The 17862-nt window shown below is 41.4% G+C and overlaps 1 protein-coding gene across 3 annotated transcripts in view; it reads right to left on the bottom strand.

Moving 5' to 3' along the window:
* The window catches only part of LOC113671085 (nesprin-1), an 80343-nt gene that overhangs the window by 30071 nt on the left and 32410 nt on the right, over nucleotides 1-17862 (bottom strand). For all 3 annotated transcript variants that reach the window (XM_027187302.2, XM_089194510.1, XM_089194511.1), the window contains 13 exons: nucleotides 17265-17594; nucleotides 16486-16806; nucleotides 15689-16012; nucleotides 14886-15197; nucleotides 14032-14199; nucleotides 13504-13674; nucleotides 12378-13178; nucleotides 11708-12019; nucleotides 11103-11429; nucleotides 9965-10288; nucleotides 9035-9361; nucleotides 8556-8885; nucleotides 885-8279 (listed from right to left, as the gene is read on the bottom strand). In XM_027187302.2, coding sequence (XP_027043103.2) covers nucleotides 885-8279; nucleotides 8556-8885; nucleotides 9035-9361; nucleotides 9965-10288; nucleotides 11103-11429; nucleotides 11708-12019; nucleotides 12378-13178; nucleotides 13504-13674; nucleotides 14032-14199; nucleotides 14886-15197; nucleotides 15689-16012; nucleotides 16486-16806; nucleotides 17265-17594 — 11442 coding nt within the window. The remainder of the gene's footprint in view (nucleotides 1-884; nucleotides 8280-8555; nucleotides 8886-9034; nucleotides 9362-9964; nucleotides 10289-11102; nucleotides 11430-11707; nucleotides 12020-12377; nucleotides 13179-13503; nucleotides 13675-14031; nucleotides 14200-14885; nucleotides 15198-15688; nucleotides 16013-16485; nucleotides 16807-17264; nucleotides 17595-17862) is intronic.

Genomic DNA, 17862 nt, shown 5'->3' with positions numbered 1-17862 from the left:
TTAGAACGAGTTAAAAGTGTTTATTGAAGATAAGATGATGCAAATATTTTGTGACAATCTTTCAAGCCATAGCAACGACCGCTACCGTTTTGCTTCCCTTGGACAATCGTCCTCGTCAAAAGCAAAATGTCAACCGGAATTACAAAACGTGTTCACTCACCGCATTTCCTTCAAGGTAAATAAAATAAAAAATATCTGGGATCATAGTCATGTTGAAAAGGCGATAACAAGTCTTTATCTTCGGTCCATGGGGTTGGTAGTCGTTTCGCAGTTTACTCGCAGTCATAAAATGATCAATCGCATGTGCTATTGTTTTGAAAACAAAGAGGAAGCGGTGGACTTGATTTGAAATTCAAACAATGTGGTTGATTATTTTTCACGTTGAAAACTCACGCGTCCTGTCATTTCATCAGCAACAGCAATAGAAATTGCGTTAGCTTATATCACTCGCTCAGAGGGCGGTTTGAGGCGCTGTGAGGCCGTGTTACGAGAGGAATGAGGAGAAAGAAAAATCTCCGTTGCTCTCAGTTCAGCTCAGCTCGAAAAAAAAAAGAAAAAAAAAAAGAAAAAAGAAAAACCGACTCTTCTTTAAAGATCTTTTTTAAAATCTTAGACTAGACTACTATTGAAAGTGATACTCATATAAAGGAAATTAACTTAAAATCAAGCCTAAACTTCGCTTTTAAAAATCACTATCAGCAGGAGTTTCAGTAACTTTTTCCATAAACGGTTTCCTATGGTGTAATAAGCGGCATTTCTCATTGTTTCTTCACCTTCTATTTCAAAGATTAATTAATTCTGTTGAGGTAAATGTCTTTTGGCGAGCAACTAGATTGGGAAATTGAACTTTTATTTACTATTGATTTTATTTGATATTTGCTTACCTTTAAATTTTCCAGTTTTTCTTGAGCCTCTTGTAGAGATACAGGAACTTGGTGTTCAGTGGCACATCGTTCGAACGTCACCGCGGCTTCCCTAGCCTCGCTTTCAAACAGCTCACAGTTTTCCTTAAAATGCTTGCAATCATTATCGGCATTTTGTAATTGTTGCTTCAGTTCAGACATTCGTGCTTTCGCTTTTGCAACCTCGGGTGCCTTAACCCAACCTTGAAAGCTTCCGCCATATTTGAGATATTCATCAATCTTGGCAATGTGGGCGGCAAGAGTCTCCAACCTCTCGGACATTTGGGAGCTGTCAAGAGTTTGGCTACCCTGGTTTTCCTCCAGCACTATTACCGCATCAGCGACTAAATTTCCCGCCGTTTTAAGCCAGCCTTCCAAGGTCTGCTGTTCGGCAACCAGATTTCGTAATTCGTCTATTTGTTTGGAAATCAACTCTTTCAAACTAATTCTCGTGTCATTCATCTGACGAAATCGTGTTCTTATTTCTTCTTTCCTTTCTTGAGGAGCAAAACTCAACGCCACATCCTCATTCCCAATCAGTGCTTCGTAATCTCTTTCCCTCTCCGAAACCTCTTGATCAACTGCCTGGCACACAACGAGTTCTTGCTCGGTCTGCTCAACCTTGCCTTTTTTGGCAATGACGTCTAAGTCAATGTTACCAAGCTTCACTAAAAGGTTTTTGTACAGTGTCAGTTGTTCTATGCACTCGTTATCAAAGTCCTGCAGTTTTTCCAGCTGTATTATTTCTTCACCAAGCTGTTGTTGTGTTACATGTACATCTTCCGTCAACTCACGTATATCTTTTGCTATCGCATTTTCGCCGATTTCTTTTCGCTCTGGGCTTTCTTTAGCAATTTGATCGGTCATAGAAACCAATAGCAGCTTACAAGAATCAAGTTTTACCAACGCAACTCTCCGTGATGTAATGCCTTCCTCAATCCAGTTTTCACTTTCAAGATCAACTGACTCAGGGTTATGTTGGCTTTTTACTTCCATCAACAAGTCCCTTGTGCGGTCAAGATCTGTTACCAGTTTGGCATGTTGCTTACTGCGGCTTTTAATCTCAGCATCCCTGTCTGCGAATTTTTCTTTCAAACCTTTCAAACTGCTGGATATCTCTTGAAGATTTGTCAGCACCGTCTCTTTACGCTGTCCTTCCCCTTTGATCTTGCTACACTGAGCCAACAATTCTTGAAACATTTTATACTTAGTCTCCAGAATTGAACGTAATTCAGTGTTAGCCATAAGAGCGCTTTCTAATTCGTTCATCTGAACTACTGGTGGAAGGTCTGTGTGGATGAAAGGAGTACACACATCCTGCACCCAACATTGCAAACTCGAGGTATCTTGCGCAAGTTTTTGTATCTCGGCCTTCTCTTTCTCTAGAGCGTTTAGTTTTCCCAAGGCCTCGGCTTTAACTTCTTCCCATCTCCTAACGACGGCAGCCAGCTTTCGTCTAGGATCAAGATCTTTCTGATCATAAGCGACCTTTGGAAGCTCATCGCATCGATCTGTAAGAAGATCAAGCTTGTTACGGTAGGACTTGATCCTAGAGCAGAGCTCTTGCATTCTCTCCACTCGTTCCTCCACGGATCCTCTATCATTATCCCTTGCTATGATTGCAGCTTCAAGTTCCTTAATACCTTCTTGGCAAGTGTTGTAATCGTCTTCGAAATCTTTCTTTGTCTGAGCTAAACGCTCAAGTTCGCGTAGCTTTTCTCCTACTGAGGCCTTGAGCTTGCCCCAATCTCCCTGCAGATGTCCAATTTTTGCATCAGGGTTACTGCCACCGCTTTGATTGAGGTCGTCAGATAACAGTTTCGCTTCCTTCTCCTGCAAAGCTGTCATGTGATTGTCACGTGACTCCATGTCTCCATAGAGTCTTTTGAGCTTTTCCATTTGATCTTCCAAGGTTTCCACTGTACAAGAAACATCAACAGGGACAGCCGCTTGGTAAATGGTTAGCAAGCTTTCACAGCGAGCTGATTCTTTATCTAACTCGATGATATTAGTTATGCGTTCTTCTGCTCGATGGACTCTTTCTTTTGAATATTTTGCTGCCTCATTCATCGCTGTTTGAAGCTCCCGAATCGAATTCTCCAGCTGTGGCTTTTCCCTGGAATCGACCCTTGTCAAAAGCACATCCCATTTTTCAACAAGGCTGTCCACATTTGCCTTCTCTGATTCAAGTTCTGAAGCCGCTTGCTTAAGTTGACCGAGGATTTCGTTTGCAGTTTGAATATCAGTTCCCTCCGAATCACAGTTCTGAAGCGATTCATGCAGCGCTTTAACGCGAGCTAAGCAAACGTCAACATCACAATGAATGTCACCCACTTCGCAGATCCAGGATTCAAGTTGTTCATACCTAATACGAGCATCTGCACTGATATTCTGCCATTCATCCTTAACTTCCTTCAACTTGTCTTGCAACGCTCCCCTCAGTTCCTCGCACCTGCTGCTCACATGATCACCTTCCTCTTCTAATAAACGAATCTGTTCTTCAAGTTCCTGGCATTTCTTAACTTGCTGTCTCTGTTTTTCGAGCTGGACGTTTGAGTTGTCTTTATCAGCTGAATATTGACAACCATCGACAGAAAAGTTCTTTAACTCGTCCAAAGCTACCTGACAACGTTCTGAGCAAGCTTGGTAATTGTCTCTCGCTTGAAGAAATGCCAGTAAGGTTTCCTCCTTATCAACTGCAACCTCTCTAAGTGTTTCCCATTTCTTTCTGAGGGAATCAAGTTTTCCCTGAAGATTGCTGTCATCTCTCTCTTCAACAACATCCGAACAACTTTTTTTCTCTTCCATCGAGGTTAATACAGCCTCAAATGATTCAATTTTGGGCAGCAAATCTTTAAGCTCAGCATACTGTTTTTCCGCTCTTGTATCGTCCAAAGAGTACATAATATCAGAATCAACTATTTGGGCGGCACTGTTTAACCATTCTTGCGATTCCTCTAATTGTTTTTTGCTTTCTGTGTATTCGTTGATCTTTGCCTCTGTTTCCTTCAGAAGCTGGGGCAGTTCTTTATTAAGATATTCAAACTTCTCACTTGCTTTTACCAGCCTGACTTGAACTCCGCTACGTGCAACAAGGTCTTTATTCCTCTCAAGAAAACTGCGGAACTCCTCTTGTTTATCATCCATATCAGTTTGCAAATAACGCAACTCATTCAGATGCTCAGCCAAGGTGTTCAAACTCACTGGACTCTCTAATGGCTTTTGCAAGACATCATTTGCTTGGTGCAACCAATTTTCATAATGCGTCACTTTGTCTTGAAATTCCTTTGCTTCTCTTAGATGCTTCTCCAATTCCACGCACTTGGCGGACGACTCCTCATGTAATCCCGTCAAAGTGTCGCACAAGCTGTTAAGTTCTTTCGATAGCGAATCTTCTATTGCAGTCGAAACTTTCCCAATGCCTTGGCCAACCTTCACTTTGGCTTGCGTAATACCATCAAGTGCTGTGGCCGACTCGTTACTTAGATTTTGGTATTTGAAAAGCTTTTCTTCTAGCTGCGGTACGTTGCCAAGCTCGTAAACTTGTTCGTCATTGGCTATCAATTCCTTTTTCTGCAATAACCACTCTTTACATGAAGATATTTGCTCTGTAACGTCACTAAGATCGGTCACGCAGTGTTCTACATCTCCGAGCTTTGCCGCCAAACGCTTGTGCATTTCTTCGAACCTGGCCTCTAACGAACTAAGTCGACCTTCTTGTGCTGATTGAAGACCCTCGTTTGATTCAGCTGGCGAATTTTCTACCTTACCTCGTAAGCTTTCCATCATCAGTTCATAAGAGGCGCATTCGTTGCTTAAACTTTTAAGTCTCTCAACTTGTTCAACGACCTCTTCCTTTTCTTGAGCATGGTCAGACACGCAAGATATTTCCTTTTCGACATTATCTATCCAACTGATAACATTTTCACAGCTGTCATTAAGTTCCTTCTCTAAAGCAATTCGACGTTCAGTATCCGCTATCTTTTCTGAGAAGCGAGCGAGTGACATTTTCCATTTATCTACAACTTCTGAGTAACCATCTGTGACATCTTTTGATGTCGAAATTTGATCTTTCTTCTCGCTAAGACTAAAAATCAAAGATCTTTGAGACAAAGCGTCTTCAAATTTCTTTTTCAGTTCTTCAACGTAAGCCTCCATTTCCTCAATGTCAGTAAAACATGGCGTCTCGGACAACACGGTGTTTTCAATTTCCTGCACGATATTTCTGCACTGTCTCAACTCTGCTTCAAATTCTTTCCCTTTTTCATGTTCACCTTGCAGTGAGGACAGATTGACATCCACCTTGCGTTTTAGCTCTGTATAGGAGCTCTGCAAGTTTGACAACTGATACTGAAACGTTTCGTTTTCAGCTTCGTCAGCGTTGTTCAATAGTTTCTCTGCCTTTTCAAGTAAAAGTTTGAGTTCGCTCTCCTTTGACAAGACCACCTGTCGTCGTAATTCAAGTTCTTTCAGTCTTTCCTCTACGGAGGAACTTTGGACCTCTTCAGAGCAAGTTTCAATCAACTCACTCTCAACCCACGACTTCAATTCCTGATAAGCCTCTTGGAAAGTTTTACTTTCGTTAATTCTCTCCTGCAGCTTAGCAATTTCCATTGCCGATCGCTCTTCTACTTCTTTGATAGAACTTTTCAATTTAGCCACTTGCGATTCGTACATTTCCTTATCCATATCGTCGATATCTTTTAAAAACACGTCGCTCTTCGCCAGCAGTACATTCACTACATTCTCGGAGGATTTACTCTCACCAATGATGGTCTTCAAACTTGCAACATGCTCTTCCAAAGAGGCAACATCGCCGGAAACAAACTCTGACCGCGAAATTTCGTCTGTTGCTTTAACGATCCACTCGTTGCAATTTTCCAACTCTCGGCCAAAATCTTTACAAGATGCAATACGCTTTCCAAGATTCTCGACCCTTTTACAGGTATTTTCTCCAACGTACTCCCACTGTGACCTCAAATCAGTCACTTCTGCTTGTAACGCAGACTGCTCCGCTGGTTTCAATTTACTGAGAACTTCTCCGGTTTTGGTGTGAACAGAAACCAACGCGTTCTCTGCAGAAGACAAAGCTTCTTTTGTGAACACAACTCCTTCTTCCAACAACGGTATGTTTTCCATTTTTAACTCTTCGTTTGCGGAATTTTCCACCTTATTAATCAACCCTTTACATTCAAGCAACTCTGTCACTAACTGCTCTCTCTGGTCTAGCGTCTCTTGGTCTTGCTGAATCTTTCTTGAGATATTCTCCTTGACGTTCAGAAGTTTTTCTGTCAATTCGCAAACGCGGGTGTTGAACGCATCCCGTATTGCTTGACAGCTTGAAGGCATCATCTGGCTCCCTGCCTCAATAGATGCAATTTCGGCTTCGCACATTTCAACATCACATAAAAGTCCTTGCAAGCTCTGCAGCTCCGATTCAACGGCTTCGAATTCGTCCTCACTCGAGATATTGTTCAGCCTGAACTGGGCATCCACCAAACTCCGTTCTGCTTTTCCGAAATCCGATTCTAATTGTTGAGCCTGAGTAATAGCATCTTGAAGTACGTTAGCTTGCTTTTCCATACTTTCTCGGAAGTTTCCCCATTCCGTTTTTAGTCCGTCCATCTGGCCTGTAACGACCTCCTCATTTCCCAGATTTTCGCTCTCCCACTTGGCCACTATTTCTTTTCCTGTCAACATCAGTTCTTCAAACGCGGCTTTCTTTTCAAGGAATTCATTCTTCACACCGCAACAGACTTTCAAAGCTTCTTCCAACCCCTCAATACTTTGAACTGACGTTGGATGAATATGATTGGCTCTCTCGCGCGCCTCCATAAGCCAGCCCTTTAACTCACTCATGGTTACTACAAACAAGACATTCTTTCTCTCAAGCTCACTACCCAACCTACCCTGTCGACGTCTCTTGCATCCGGCCTTCATTTTTAGAGACTTCCAGCCCTGTTTAAGCTGCAATAGAAAGGTCTCCAGCCGCTCTCTGTCTGGTGTTGCAGTCATTTTATCCAGCATTTCTTCTCCTTTAACGATGGTTGCCTCCAGATCATTGTAATGGTTTTCTATTTCGGAAAGCATCACCACCATTTCCTCTGAATTTTCGGCGCGAGTCATTAATGCTTTTATCCACTCTGACCATTTACCTACTTCTCGGCAAAAGGATTTCACATATTCCACCATATTCTCATCATCCTCTTCCACATCTTCGACTGTTTCCCCGAGACACCGCCTCAACTCTTTTTCCTTTTCTTTAGATTCATATTGCAGCTTTGACCATTCATCTTTAACACGAGTCAGTTGTTCCATTACAGCTGCTCTCTCCTCGGGAGGGATTTTTTCGCAAAGGTTCTTTCCTTTTTCCATTACCGCCTGCACCATTTCCTCTCTGCGTGTTAATTCCTGACAAAGCTCTCTGTGCTTCCCCAGCTCGGCCTTAATACCCTCTATATCACTAGGATGAGCTCCGTCGGCTGCTATGGCGGCGCTTGCGTCTTGCATCCAAAGAACACACGTTTCTAATTGTTCGTAATAATCTGTCTGTTCTCCGATGCACCGTTCAATTTCATCACCCTGTAAATCGGATAGCGTTCGAACTTTGTCCCATCGTGAAGACAGGTCTTCAAGTTGCTCTTTGATACTGGCTCTCTCCTCCTCGTTCATTCGAGCAGATATCTTTTTACCTTTGGTCATTATGTCGTTCACAAGCAAACTATGTTGTTGGATTTCGTTATACAGCTTCTCCTGTTTCCGAATGACGTCCATCTGCTCTTCTTCAGGAACAGAAAACATGTCTATCTGTAAAGTGCTCTCTGCTTCTTTTAGCCACGAGCTAAATTCACTCACTTCAAGCAAAAAGTCTTGATTTTCTTGATTTAAACTTTTAGCCTTCTCCTTCTTTATGACTTCACGTTCCTGCACACGCGCAGATTCCTCGCGAACGCCACACATCTCTTTCCAAGTTACACGCAGCTTCTCAAGCCGCGCCTCCAAGATTTCCCGCTCACTTTCCGGGAGAAGATACGAGATTCGAAGTCCAACGCGAAGCACTTCATCTACCGAAGACTCGACGTGCGATAAGTCTTTATCTATATCATTCATTTCCGTCGCATCGTTTGAGAATTTCTCAAGAACTTCCATACATTCATTGTATTTCACCTCGAATGCCTCCACCTCTGCAATACATTTGATCAGGTAATCCTTTTTCTCAGTGGCCAGCCTATGGACCCTTTTCCACTTATCGCCAACAGCTCTAAGTTTTTCTAACGTTTCTCGTTTCTTTTGAGGATTATCTTGAACGATTTTCTTTCCCTTGTCGCTGAGATTGTTGACAAATTCTTTCTGCGTCTGCAATTCCGCAAGTAAAGGCTGAAAAAATAATAAAGCAGGGAAAATAATATTTACTTATCTGATGAAACTTTACTTTCAACGCAAACGGGTACATAAAAAAAACGCTCTCTCTGATCATTGCACCAAAATTATCCTCGATTGATGAAAAGACGGCAAAATGAAAAATGCCTCTAAGGTAAAATTAGAAGTTTTTTTTCTTTTTTAAAACAACACTTTCAAACACTATAGCATATGCTATAGCTCCTGTAAGAGGACTTGCTCACTTCCTGTAAAAGGGTTTGTTCACTTCCCTACCTCACAAAGAGACAACTTTTCCTTCATTTCATCCAGTCCAGAAGCTATCCCAAGCTCCCACTCTCCCAAAGATGTTTCCACCTCCTCCAGCACATGCATACAACTCTGGACTTGCGTCTGAAAATCTTGTTGCTGAACGATACACTTTATAAGTTCTTCTTGCTTTGTTAAGGACTTTCGAATTACGCTGGCTTGCAACTCTTCAAGAGCATTTAATTGGCTCTCTAGGAAGGCGCGGTCTTCATTCGGGACCTTGTCCAACAGAAGGCGGCCATTGGTCAATAGTTGTCCGATTTCAGGCTGAGTTTGTTCAAGTTGGTCACAAAGGGTCTACGCGTAAAAAAAGTCAACACACTACCGTGAACAGAGATCTAATCACTAAGACGTGATATTGTCATAACAATGAAAAAACAAACAAAAAAAACCACAACCAAACAACGAGAAACAGGTAGAGAAAATCAATTTTTTTGGCGCCAAACCTTAACCGAAGCAAGTTGCTCCTCTAACACTTTGAGTTCCGCTGTGCTGATAACTGCTACTCCCAGACTTATGTCTGAGTTGCGCAGTTCAGTTAACCGTTGATCCAGCTCCTTTGTAAAATTCGACCATTCGCAAATCTCGCCTTCAACGTCCTGAACTTTGCTGGAGATCTTTTCCCTTACATCTGACCAGCGGCGTTGAAGTGTCTGAAGTTTACCGTCGATTGTCACCCTTCCCTCGCTGTTGCAGCGTTCCCTGAGGAGGTTGCCTCGCTCGTGTACATCGGAGAACTGTGCCACGTGGCCCTCAAAACTGTTTGCAACGGCCTAGAAACAAGCGAAAGGCAAAATCTTAATAAAAGAAAACATTTTTAGAGAGGATAATTCGGTTTCATCACCTGAGTTGTTGATATAAATTGGCCACCGTAAAGAGCTTCAAAGCTGACGTTTCAAGCGTTAGCCCCTCGTCAGAGCGAATAAACTCAGTTGATAGAAGCTAATTAGCTTATTTCACTCCCCCACCGACGCTGCACCAAGTTTCTTTTGAGATCCACCCCTTTACTTTTTAGTTTCTCAAGAAAACGCTTTCTTCTAGATTGAAGAAAAACGCAGAGTTTACTTTTAAGGCTACTTTTAAACTCTTCTACACTGCATGCGCAGTCATTTTAAAGAAAACTTGGAAATTAGTTGCCAAGTGCCTTTTCAAACATTATGTCCCCGTTCTTTGATCTTACTTCAAGCAGCAGATCAAATTCAGATGGAAAAGCATAAGAAACTTCGATTGCTTAAAAATGAAAATAGTCGAAATCAGAGAAAATGAAGCAGCTGGCAGTTATTATTGCTTTATAGTTCTCTTTTTAATTTTTTCTTTTTAATTTCATAAATATAGACCCTTCTGCAATTAGTCTAGAATTAAAATTGTAAATTTACCTTCAGTTTAGCAAGTTGATTTTGAAGTCCATTGTAACCTGGAACTTTAGAGCTCTCGCTCTCATGAAGGCACACTTCTGTGTAGTTCAGTACATCTCCAAGACGACCAAGATCCTCTTCAAATTCACTCAGCTCGGCTACCATACTTCTGAGATCTTCGGTTCGTTCTGTAACCAGCTCTTGTACGTTGTTCCACATATCGTTAATTTGCTGAAGATCAGCTTCTATGGATTGATTCTCTTCAACTTTATTGCTCAGTTCTTGGCCTTTCACGTTCACGAAGTCCAGTCCAAGTTCTTGGATGTCCATTTCCTTGCGTAAATTCTGAAAAAAAATATTTGGTAAAATAGTATAGTCGAGCCTGTGTGAAGGGGCACCGTATTATGCGGTCACTCTGTATTAAACGGTAAGTTGTCGAAGTTCCGAATTTGTTTTCCCTTAATCACTGTCGCAGTCACACTTTACTTAGTTCCAACGGCCTGTTTTATTGTCTTTTACCTGTATTGAAAGGTCATTGAAAGTGGGACTACTCAAATAAAATTAAGATTAATCTTTCACGTTGTTTTTAATCCATGTTTTTCTCCCAAAATCAAAGTAAGTAGTATTTTAGAGCGAGAATCTGTACATTCAGTGGTTTAATTATGGCATAAAGTGACTTTGTTTATCGATTTTTTTGGTAATATCCCTAATCTGCGGAACCTGTAATAAGCGGTCAACCTGTATTGAGCGCCATTCCCCGTGGATGACCACTTCATACGGGTTCGACTGTAGTTATCAAATAGGCTTCTGCCCCAACATACACGCGCCAGGGAAAGCCTCTCGAAAATAAACTTCACGAAACGATATCTCCTAATTTTCCTTGGCTGTCTATCGAACAACAGCAATACAAGGTACAGGGAAGAATTCTAGAGCGACACTTAAGATTTAACTAGCCATGTGATAGATAATAATATGACATTACTAAAAATTGAACAAGGGCTCAACATGCAAAGACATGCCGTTTTTTGACATTTGTCTAGAAGAGGATAATCTACAGATATCTTAATTCTCTAAAATGTTATTTTGCTTTAAACAGGTTTAAATCACTCGAAATACATTTTAGCCTTAACTGACTATCAAGTATGCACATGTTAATTACCTCTTTCTCCTCCAACTTTTCCTTAAGCGCTTCAAGATTTGCCGGTCCAGTAAACAACCCTGTATGCGTTCGCTCCAATTCTCCCAGCCACTCGGCCAGTTTGTCTCTGTGCTCTTCAAACTCGTTCCACATTTGAATGGTCTCCTCGATCACGCCTTTGATTGACAACGTGTCCTGACAGAACGCTGCCCAGTCTTCTTCTAACTGGTTCAACTCGCTTTCCACGGTGGCCTTACTATGACCCGAGATGACCTGGAGCACAGTGTCGCCCTTGCTGTAAACTTCACCGATAAGTTGGTCGTTTTTGTCCATTTCGTCTAGAAGTACCTTGAAACGAAAAAAAAGATAATCACTGCTTGACAGTTACACAGATAATTTTTTATGTCGTGGCAAAATTCTCTATTTCTAGTCAGTTTAATCCATTGTGATATGCAATAACCAGGAACAAGATAAACTAGATTTTTGAGCCATGAATAAAGTTGAAACAAAAAAGGGGTAATAACAAACTAAGAAGGACTGAAGATGGGTTAGACACAAGAACAATGAAAAGGAAATTCGAATGGCGAACTTAAAAAGTTGGGCCACACTGTTTTCGACGCACCAACCTGTAACTGATCGTTTAAATCCTCCAAACTCTCCCTGTTCTTGTATGGTTCTGTGCAATTTTCCAGTGTGGCCTTAGCAGGACCAAACCACGCACTCCACTCCTGCACGGCAACAATGTACCCGGTGAACTGCTCAACTACAACGTCTATTTCCACATCCATTTCTGGGGCGGGCAGAATGGCCTGCTCAAGTTTAACTCCAGCTTCTGCTAAAGTTTTGTCAACAGACGCTACGTCTAAGTTCTTCTTGAGCATGTCCTCCTTTAAGTCGTCGAGCTCCACTTTTTGACTTTGCAAGTCGTCTTCTAACATCTAGGGAAAAATGAGAGGATTTTAGAAAGAGAATAGCAAACACGGAATATTTGAGAAATCATTTATTTGAAAAAGAATGTGTTGCCTCTGCAAGCCGTTTGCATAATCGGCGAATATTTACATTTACAAAGGATATATTTAACTATTCTTCTACCAGTTTAATTGTAGCCTTACAAGAAAGGGGATGTAGCCAGACTGAAGCACATTTGATTTCTATTTGATAGGTTAAAATGAGGGTGAGCCTTATTTAAATCATCACAAAAATCGAGTCCGGCTAAATGAATGCAATCCCATTTTTTTCCTTTCTGTTTTTGACATTCAATCAAAGATTGCTTAATAAGAAAGAACTTAAGCAAACCTTGCCCTCTCGAAGTTTTCGCTGAACTTCATCCACAGAATCATCGGGCGTGTAAGCACACACTGAGAGTTTCTTACAAGTATCTACAATCCTTTCTAGAAGGTCATCCAGCAGGGATTTAATCTCGTCCTCTGTCCTGTCAGGCCTTGATGTCTCTTCACCAGTGACTGTCTCCATACTCTCTTTGGAGCATTCCTCTACCTCCAATGAATGGTCCATTGATTTTGAAGCTCCCACCTTAGTATAGTCTTGATCCGATAAAGTGCCTTCTCTCGAGCGACTATCTAACAAATTCGGTTCGCTGCCTCCAACAAATACCTGGTTGCCTCGAAGAGCGTTCTCGATGAAGACTCCAACGTTTTCATCGAACTCGTCATCTTTGTTTTCTATGTTGATCGAGAAAGTGCTACTCGAGCTCCAGAGCGTGTCCATCGAGCATTCATAAGAACTCTTACGATCACGAACATCCAAAGAGTTTTCACTTCCGAATGAAAAACTCCGAATTCCTAATCTGTGCAACGGAGAACTGTTGGGTTTGTCCGGAAGGAATTCCTCCTCACTATCGTCTTGGATACTGAGTTGCGGCGGGACGGAAGCAGGACGTCTAAGTTTTTCTAGTGTTTCCTTCTGTTGCTCGTCTAACGGGATGCCGGCAAGTTCTTGTACACTGCCCCATTCTTGAAAGAAGGGTTGGAAGGACTCGCTTACGTCGACATCGACATTATCAGAAAACTCTTCGACTATCTTTAAGGCTTGAAGACTGAGCCTTTTCAGCTGTTTCTCGCGTGAAGCTACTTCATCCTAAAAAAAATAAGCAAAGCAATTGTCAATTGTTCCCCACAAGTTCCGTCAAATTTGCCTTCTACCCATAAATCTTCTCATGTAACAAGCTCGTCATTGATTTAAGCCGGGTAAATTTCTGAGCCAAAATTGATCCATGCAACTTAAAAATCAGCACCCCTTTCCCTCTTGCAAGACAAATATAGGTGAATATTATCAATCCTATGAGAAACGAAGAATGAAATATCATTCAATTCTACTCGAAGGCTAAATCAAGCAACGGTCATTGCTATTTCATTTAATATCGTGTTCAACGTTATTTCGGCAACTTTAACTATGAACAAACCTTAAGTTTGCGCCTTCGTATAACAACATCAGGATTCTGGTCCTCTTGATCAGCGGTTGTGCCCAGTTCCTTCTTGACGTCAATTATCCACTGTTGAAGTTCCTGTGTGTCTTTCTCCAGAACTTCGAATTCAGTAGCCACTTGTTCCAACGCCTGCTGCCTGGCTCCAACCTATTGGGATGATAAATACCCATTCCTGGTTTTTTTCTGTTTGCCACATGGCTACACCTGTCCCTTAAACTTAATTTAAAAAATGTACATCCTAAAACACTGTTTTAACGAAGCCTAAAACCGGACCTCTAGCGGGTCATCTATACCTGCCTTCGTTACATTTGAGGTTAACTTCTCACGCAAACGTAAGTACCTGATAACCATTTATTTCTACTTAAGAGTTACTCTATTCTCTTAATTATGGGACTCCACCTTGAGGAATACAAGGCGAAAAATCAAGAGACATCGAGCAATATTTGTCACGGGAAGGATAACAAATCTAGAAAACGAAAAAAGTGAATGATACTCATGTTCTACCTTAACTTTGGCCTCATTCCACTTGGCGTTCATAAATCTGAGCTGTTCCTCGAATCCCTGCATATCTACCAGTCCCTGTCCTTGTTTCAGTTCTTCCAGTAATTCAAATGCTTCCTGATTCACGGCTTCCAGAACCAACTCGTTGTCCACCAAATCTTGTCCTACAGCCTGAGAAAACGACATAAAAAATAGTACATTAAAAACAGCAGCAAACAGAGAGTCAAAACTCCTGATATGCACAGCACCTTCACCAGACTTTTCTGATACACGGTGGCCAATTTACATAATAAACTCAGTTGATGAGACTAAAATGTCTTGTTATACTTCCCCACTGACGCTGCACCAGTTTTTTGAGAAACTTCCCCCTTTTATTCATTTCTTCCCATGTAAGGCAGGTAAAGTTAGCATACTTGGCAACGCAATGAAAGGTAGGGTTCCACTGCACGTGTTAACACAGCCATAAAGAAACGTTTGCTTTCATGTTAATTACTATTTAAGGGAAACCACAGACAGACAGACACACAAAATCCAATTGTAGCTTATTTCTCCTTACAAGGGTCCTTATTACTTCCAAAAGAGTTGCCAGAGAAATTTCAAGGCAACAAAACAAAGAGCAAGTGGTTTGTCTCAGTTATTGACCGAAACAGAGTTCCAGCGCTGAGACATCACGCGATATGGCGTATTTCCATTTCATTTTCTGAGGGCCTTCCATGTTTATCAAATGAAACACCCCAAACTTTTTTTTGTTTGTTTGTTTACTCTCTTGCTATCCTTTCACAATGCTCCTCATTGAAGTTAGCATAAAACGACTCATATGATAAAAAGAAAATTTCCTGTTAAAGGCCTAACAGTACCTTGCACTCTTCAATCTGCTTTTTGCAATCGTCAGCATTCCTAACTTGCCTCCTTGAAACAATCCCTTGCGTGTTCTTAAAGAACGCGTTCATCTTGTGCTTCTGTTGAGCAAACCTGTGCCATTTTCCTGTTACCCTTTGAAAGAACTCTCTCCTCTCCGTGATGTTTTTTTGCAAAGCTTCAAATCGCTCGATCAGCTCCTGGATCTCCTTCATTGCGTTACCGTCTGCGTCGACCTCCATCATATTCTGTGCCGCTTTGTTCAGTGCTTCTAGGTCACGCTTATGTGCATTCAATCGGTCAAGAATGGCCTGAAATACGACAACAGCAACATTCCATCTAAATCTTAAGGCAGCAGAGTTTACAAGCTATGTTATATATCATATTGCACAATCAATTGAACTAGAGGTGAACGTGACTCACTGCGGCAGGGGAGGAGGGAGATGGGGGAGGGCAACTAATCAATATGAATATATCAAGGATGACACAAATAGCACCTCAGAGGAAGAGTAAAAAAAAAAAATGCCGACATAATGACAAAAGAACACAATAAGCATCAATGTGAACAACAACGAAATAAAGGACAACCATATCAAATTAAACCCCGACTACGCTAAGAAGAAAACAATGAAAAAATCAACCGGCTCGTATCATAGCGGAAATACTTGAACGTAGCAGTATAGCTGAACTTAGGCCTAAATAGGTTTTTGAAATGTGCCTTTACGCAACTTTTGTTTTCAGCATTAGCAGTTTAAGTTGTATGTTAATCTCGAGGTAACGGAAAAAAAGCATTTGGTTATACCTGATAAGCAGTCAGCTGATCCTGGGCACTATCGATGCGATAGCTAGCAGCGTTCTGTATCTCCGCATCCCCCTCTTTCTTTTTCAGCCACCGAATCATTTTGAGTTTATTTCTGGTAAAGTCCCACCACTTCTTGGCTGTTTTCTCGATGCTTTTCTTCTTCTCCTCCACATCCTGTATGACTGTGTGCCACTCACTGTTGAGATTATTGAGCTTCTCGTCGAAAGCAACGGCTTCACCTGACTCTTGCTGCAGCATCAGATGTCCTTCCTTCACCACCACGTCCAGATCAAGACATTGCTGCTTCCAAATATCAACCTTGGCCTGCATGAACATTTAAACAACAAATAATTTGGTTTGTCGAAGTTCGCCGAATTAAGGTCCACAAGGTGCTTCATGCAATCATATTTTTCTTCACAATCTGAGATAGCTTTCAATCACAGCAAACTCATTCACATTTCTTCCTTTCACAAAGTGCTGTTCGCGTAATCGTGGTCACTCCAATCATTTCTCAGACATATAGAAGTGACTACATCTAGCATCAATCAGTCGAAAAACACACGTTAACAAATTGAGAAAAAAAAAGTTTTATCATCTGCTCAAAATACTACCCTTGTAGGGAAATTTTCCACAAAGCCAGAGTTTACAGATCCAACGATCTTTAACCATGTCAGTTAAGGGTCGACGAAGAGGCGTTGGGTACGAGGAGGGAGGGACCACAAATAGATATTTTGAGCTTCTGTATAGCAGAGTTTACCTTGACCCAACTTAAAACACCAATAACATTTCAGTCTCACCTTTGCTTTTCTTGACTCTTCCTTTATTTTTTCCAGCACTGCGGGAGGTATGTCTTTAGCGGTACTTAGCTTCTCCTCGATCTTTTCCAGATATTGCACCACATGCTTAGACGTATCTAAGTAGTGACGTGAAAGAACAAGCAATTGGTATCTTCCAGCAGCCCATCTCAACATTTCGTCCCAACGATCGGTTAAGCTCGTGAGTTTCTCGCCAAGTCTTTCGGCTTCTTCACCTTTACTAGCTTGAAGTCGCACTTCGCGTCCTTCTTTCACGAGCGATTCAAAGGAGTCCTGACGACTTCTGAAGCTGGACTGAAATTCCTGGCAAGATAAGGCGAAGATTGTTCTCACTGACTTACTACATAAGCAATAACAGAAACGTATACAGGATTATTTTTGAAACGTTTCTTAATACGTGACTATAGTTGCAACTGCTTAAAAAGAAAAACTATACGAGATAAGATTTTGACCTATGGTCAATTTTCAATTCTGCGTTCCAGCATTTCGGGAGTGTGCTGTTTTTTGTTTTTGTTTTAACATCTCTCTTAATCTGTCTTAAAAATTTTTTCCACCTTCACCCAACGGAAACAAACCTTAAACCGATCGAGACATAATCACTAACGCTTACTTAAAAATCCACATGGTCATTTGTTGTCATTGTGTTTGTTTTGATTGACAGTATTTCTTACTTTACTTGGATTTGACTCTGTGACATTGAATAAAAAAGCACTCTTCTGAAGTTCCTCATAGCAAGATTGTTCACATGGAACAGTGCTTACCTCCAGTCCCTTCAGTTGTTGCATGGCCTCCGTCTCATCACGTGGTTTTTCAATCTTAGTAAACCCCTCCATTTCCTCGACCCAAGCTATAAATGCATCCAACTTCTCATGGAAGCTTCTCCAATCGCTCAGTTCCTCCTTGAGAGATTCTACTCTCTCTGGAATGCCGTTTGTGAGGGTGTCCCATTTTTTTCGCAATGAATCACACTTCTCGTCCACGAGCCTGTCTTGGATGTAAAACATGTACTTGCTGGTGTTTGACAACTCTTGATAATTTTCAACGGCTGACTTGAAGTCACCTTCACAGGTTTCCATCTCTTGTTTTATGGCCTGAAGAAATATACGTTTTACAGTGACATTCAACACCTCGTTCTTCGTAATTACTTAGGATCGCTTGCAATTTTCAGGGAGTACACAGTATCATTCTGCAAGCATCTCTCCGTGATCGAACACTAAATACCGTACCTAACTATTTTGCATGCTTGGTTCGAACATTTAGCCCAGACCTGAAGAGAACCAAATGTTAAAAAATTATAAACACTTTTCTAACCTAACAGTACTATGCAAGTTTCCGTCACACAATAACCTTGTTTATCCC

This window comes from Pocillopora damicornis, chromosome 14 (assembly GCF_964200805.1).
Source record: "Pocillopora damicornis chromosome 14, jaPocDami1.2, whole genome shotgun sequence".
Taxonomy (NCBI): domain Eukaryota; kingdom Metazoa; phylum Cnidaria; class Anthozoa; order Scleractinia; family Pocilloporidae; genus Pocillopora; species Pocillopora damicornis.
This window is presented reverse-complemented; position numbering and strand designations above follow the sequence as displayed.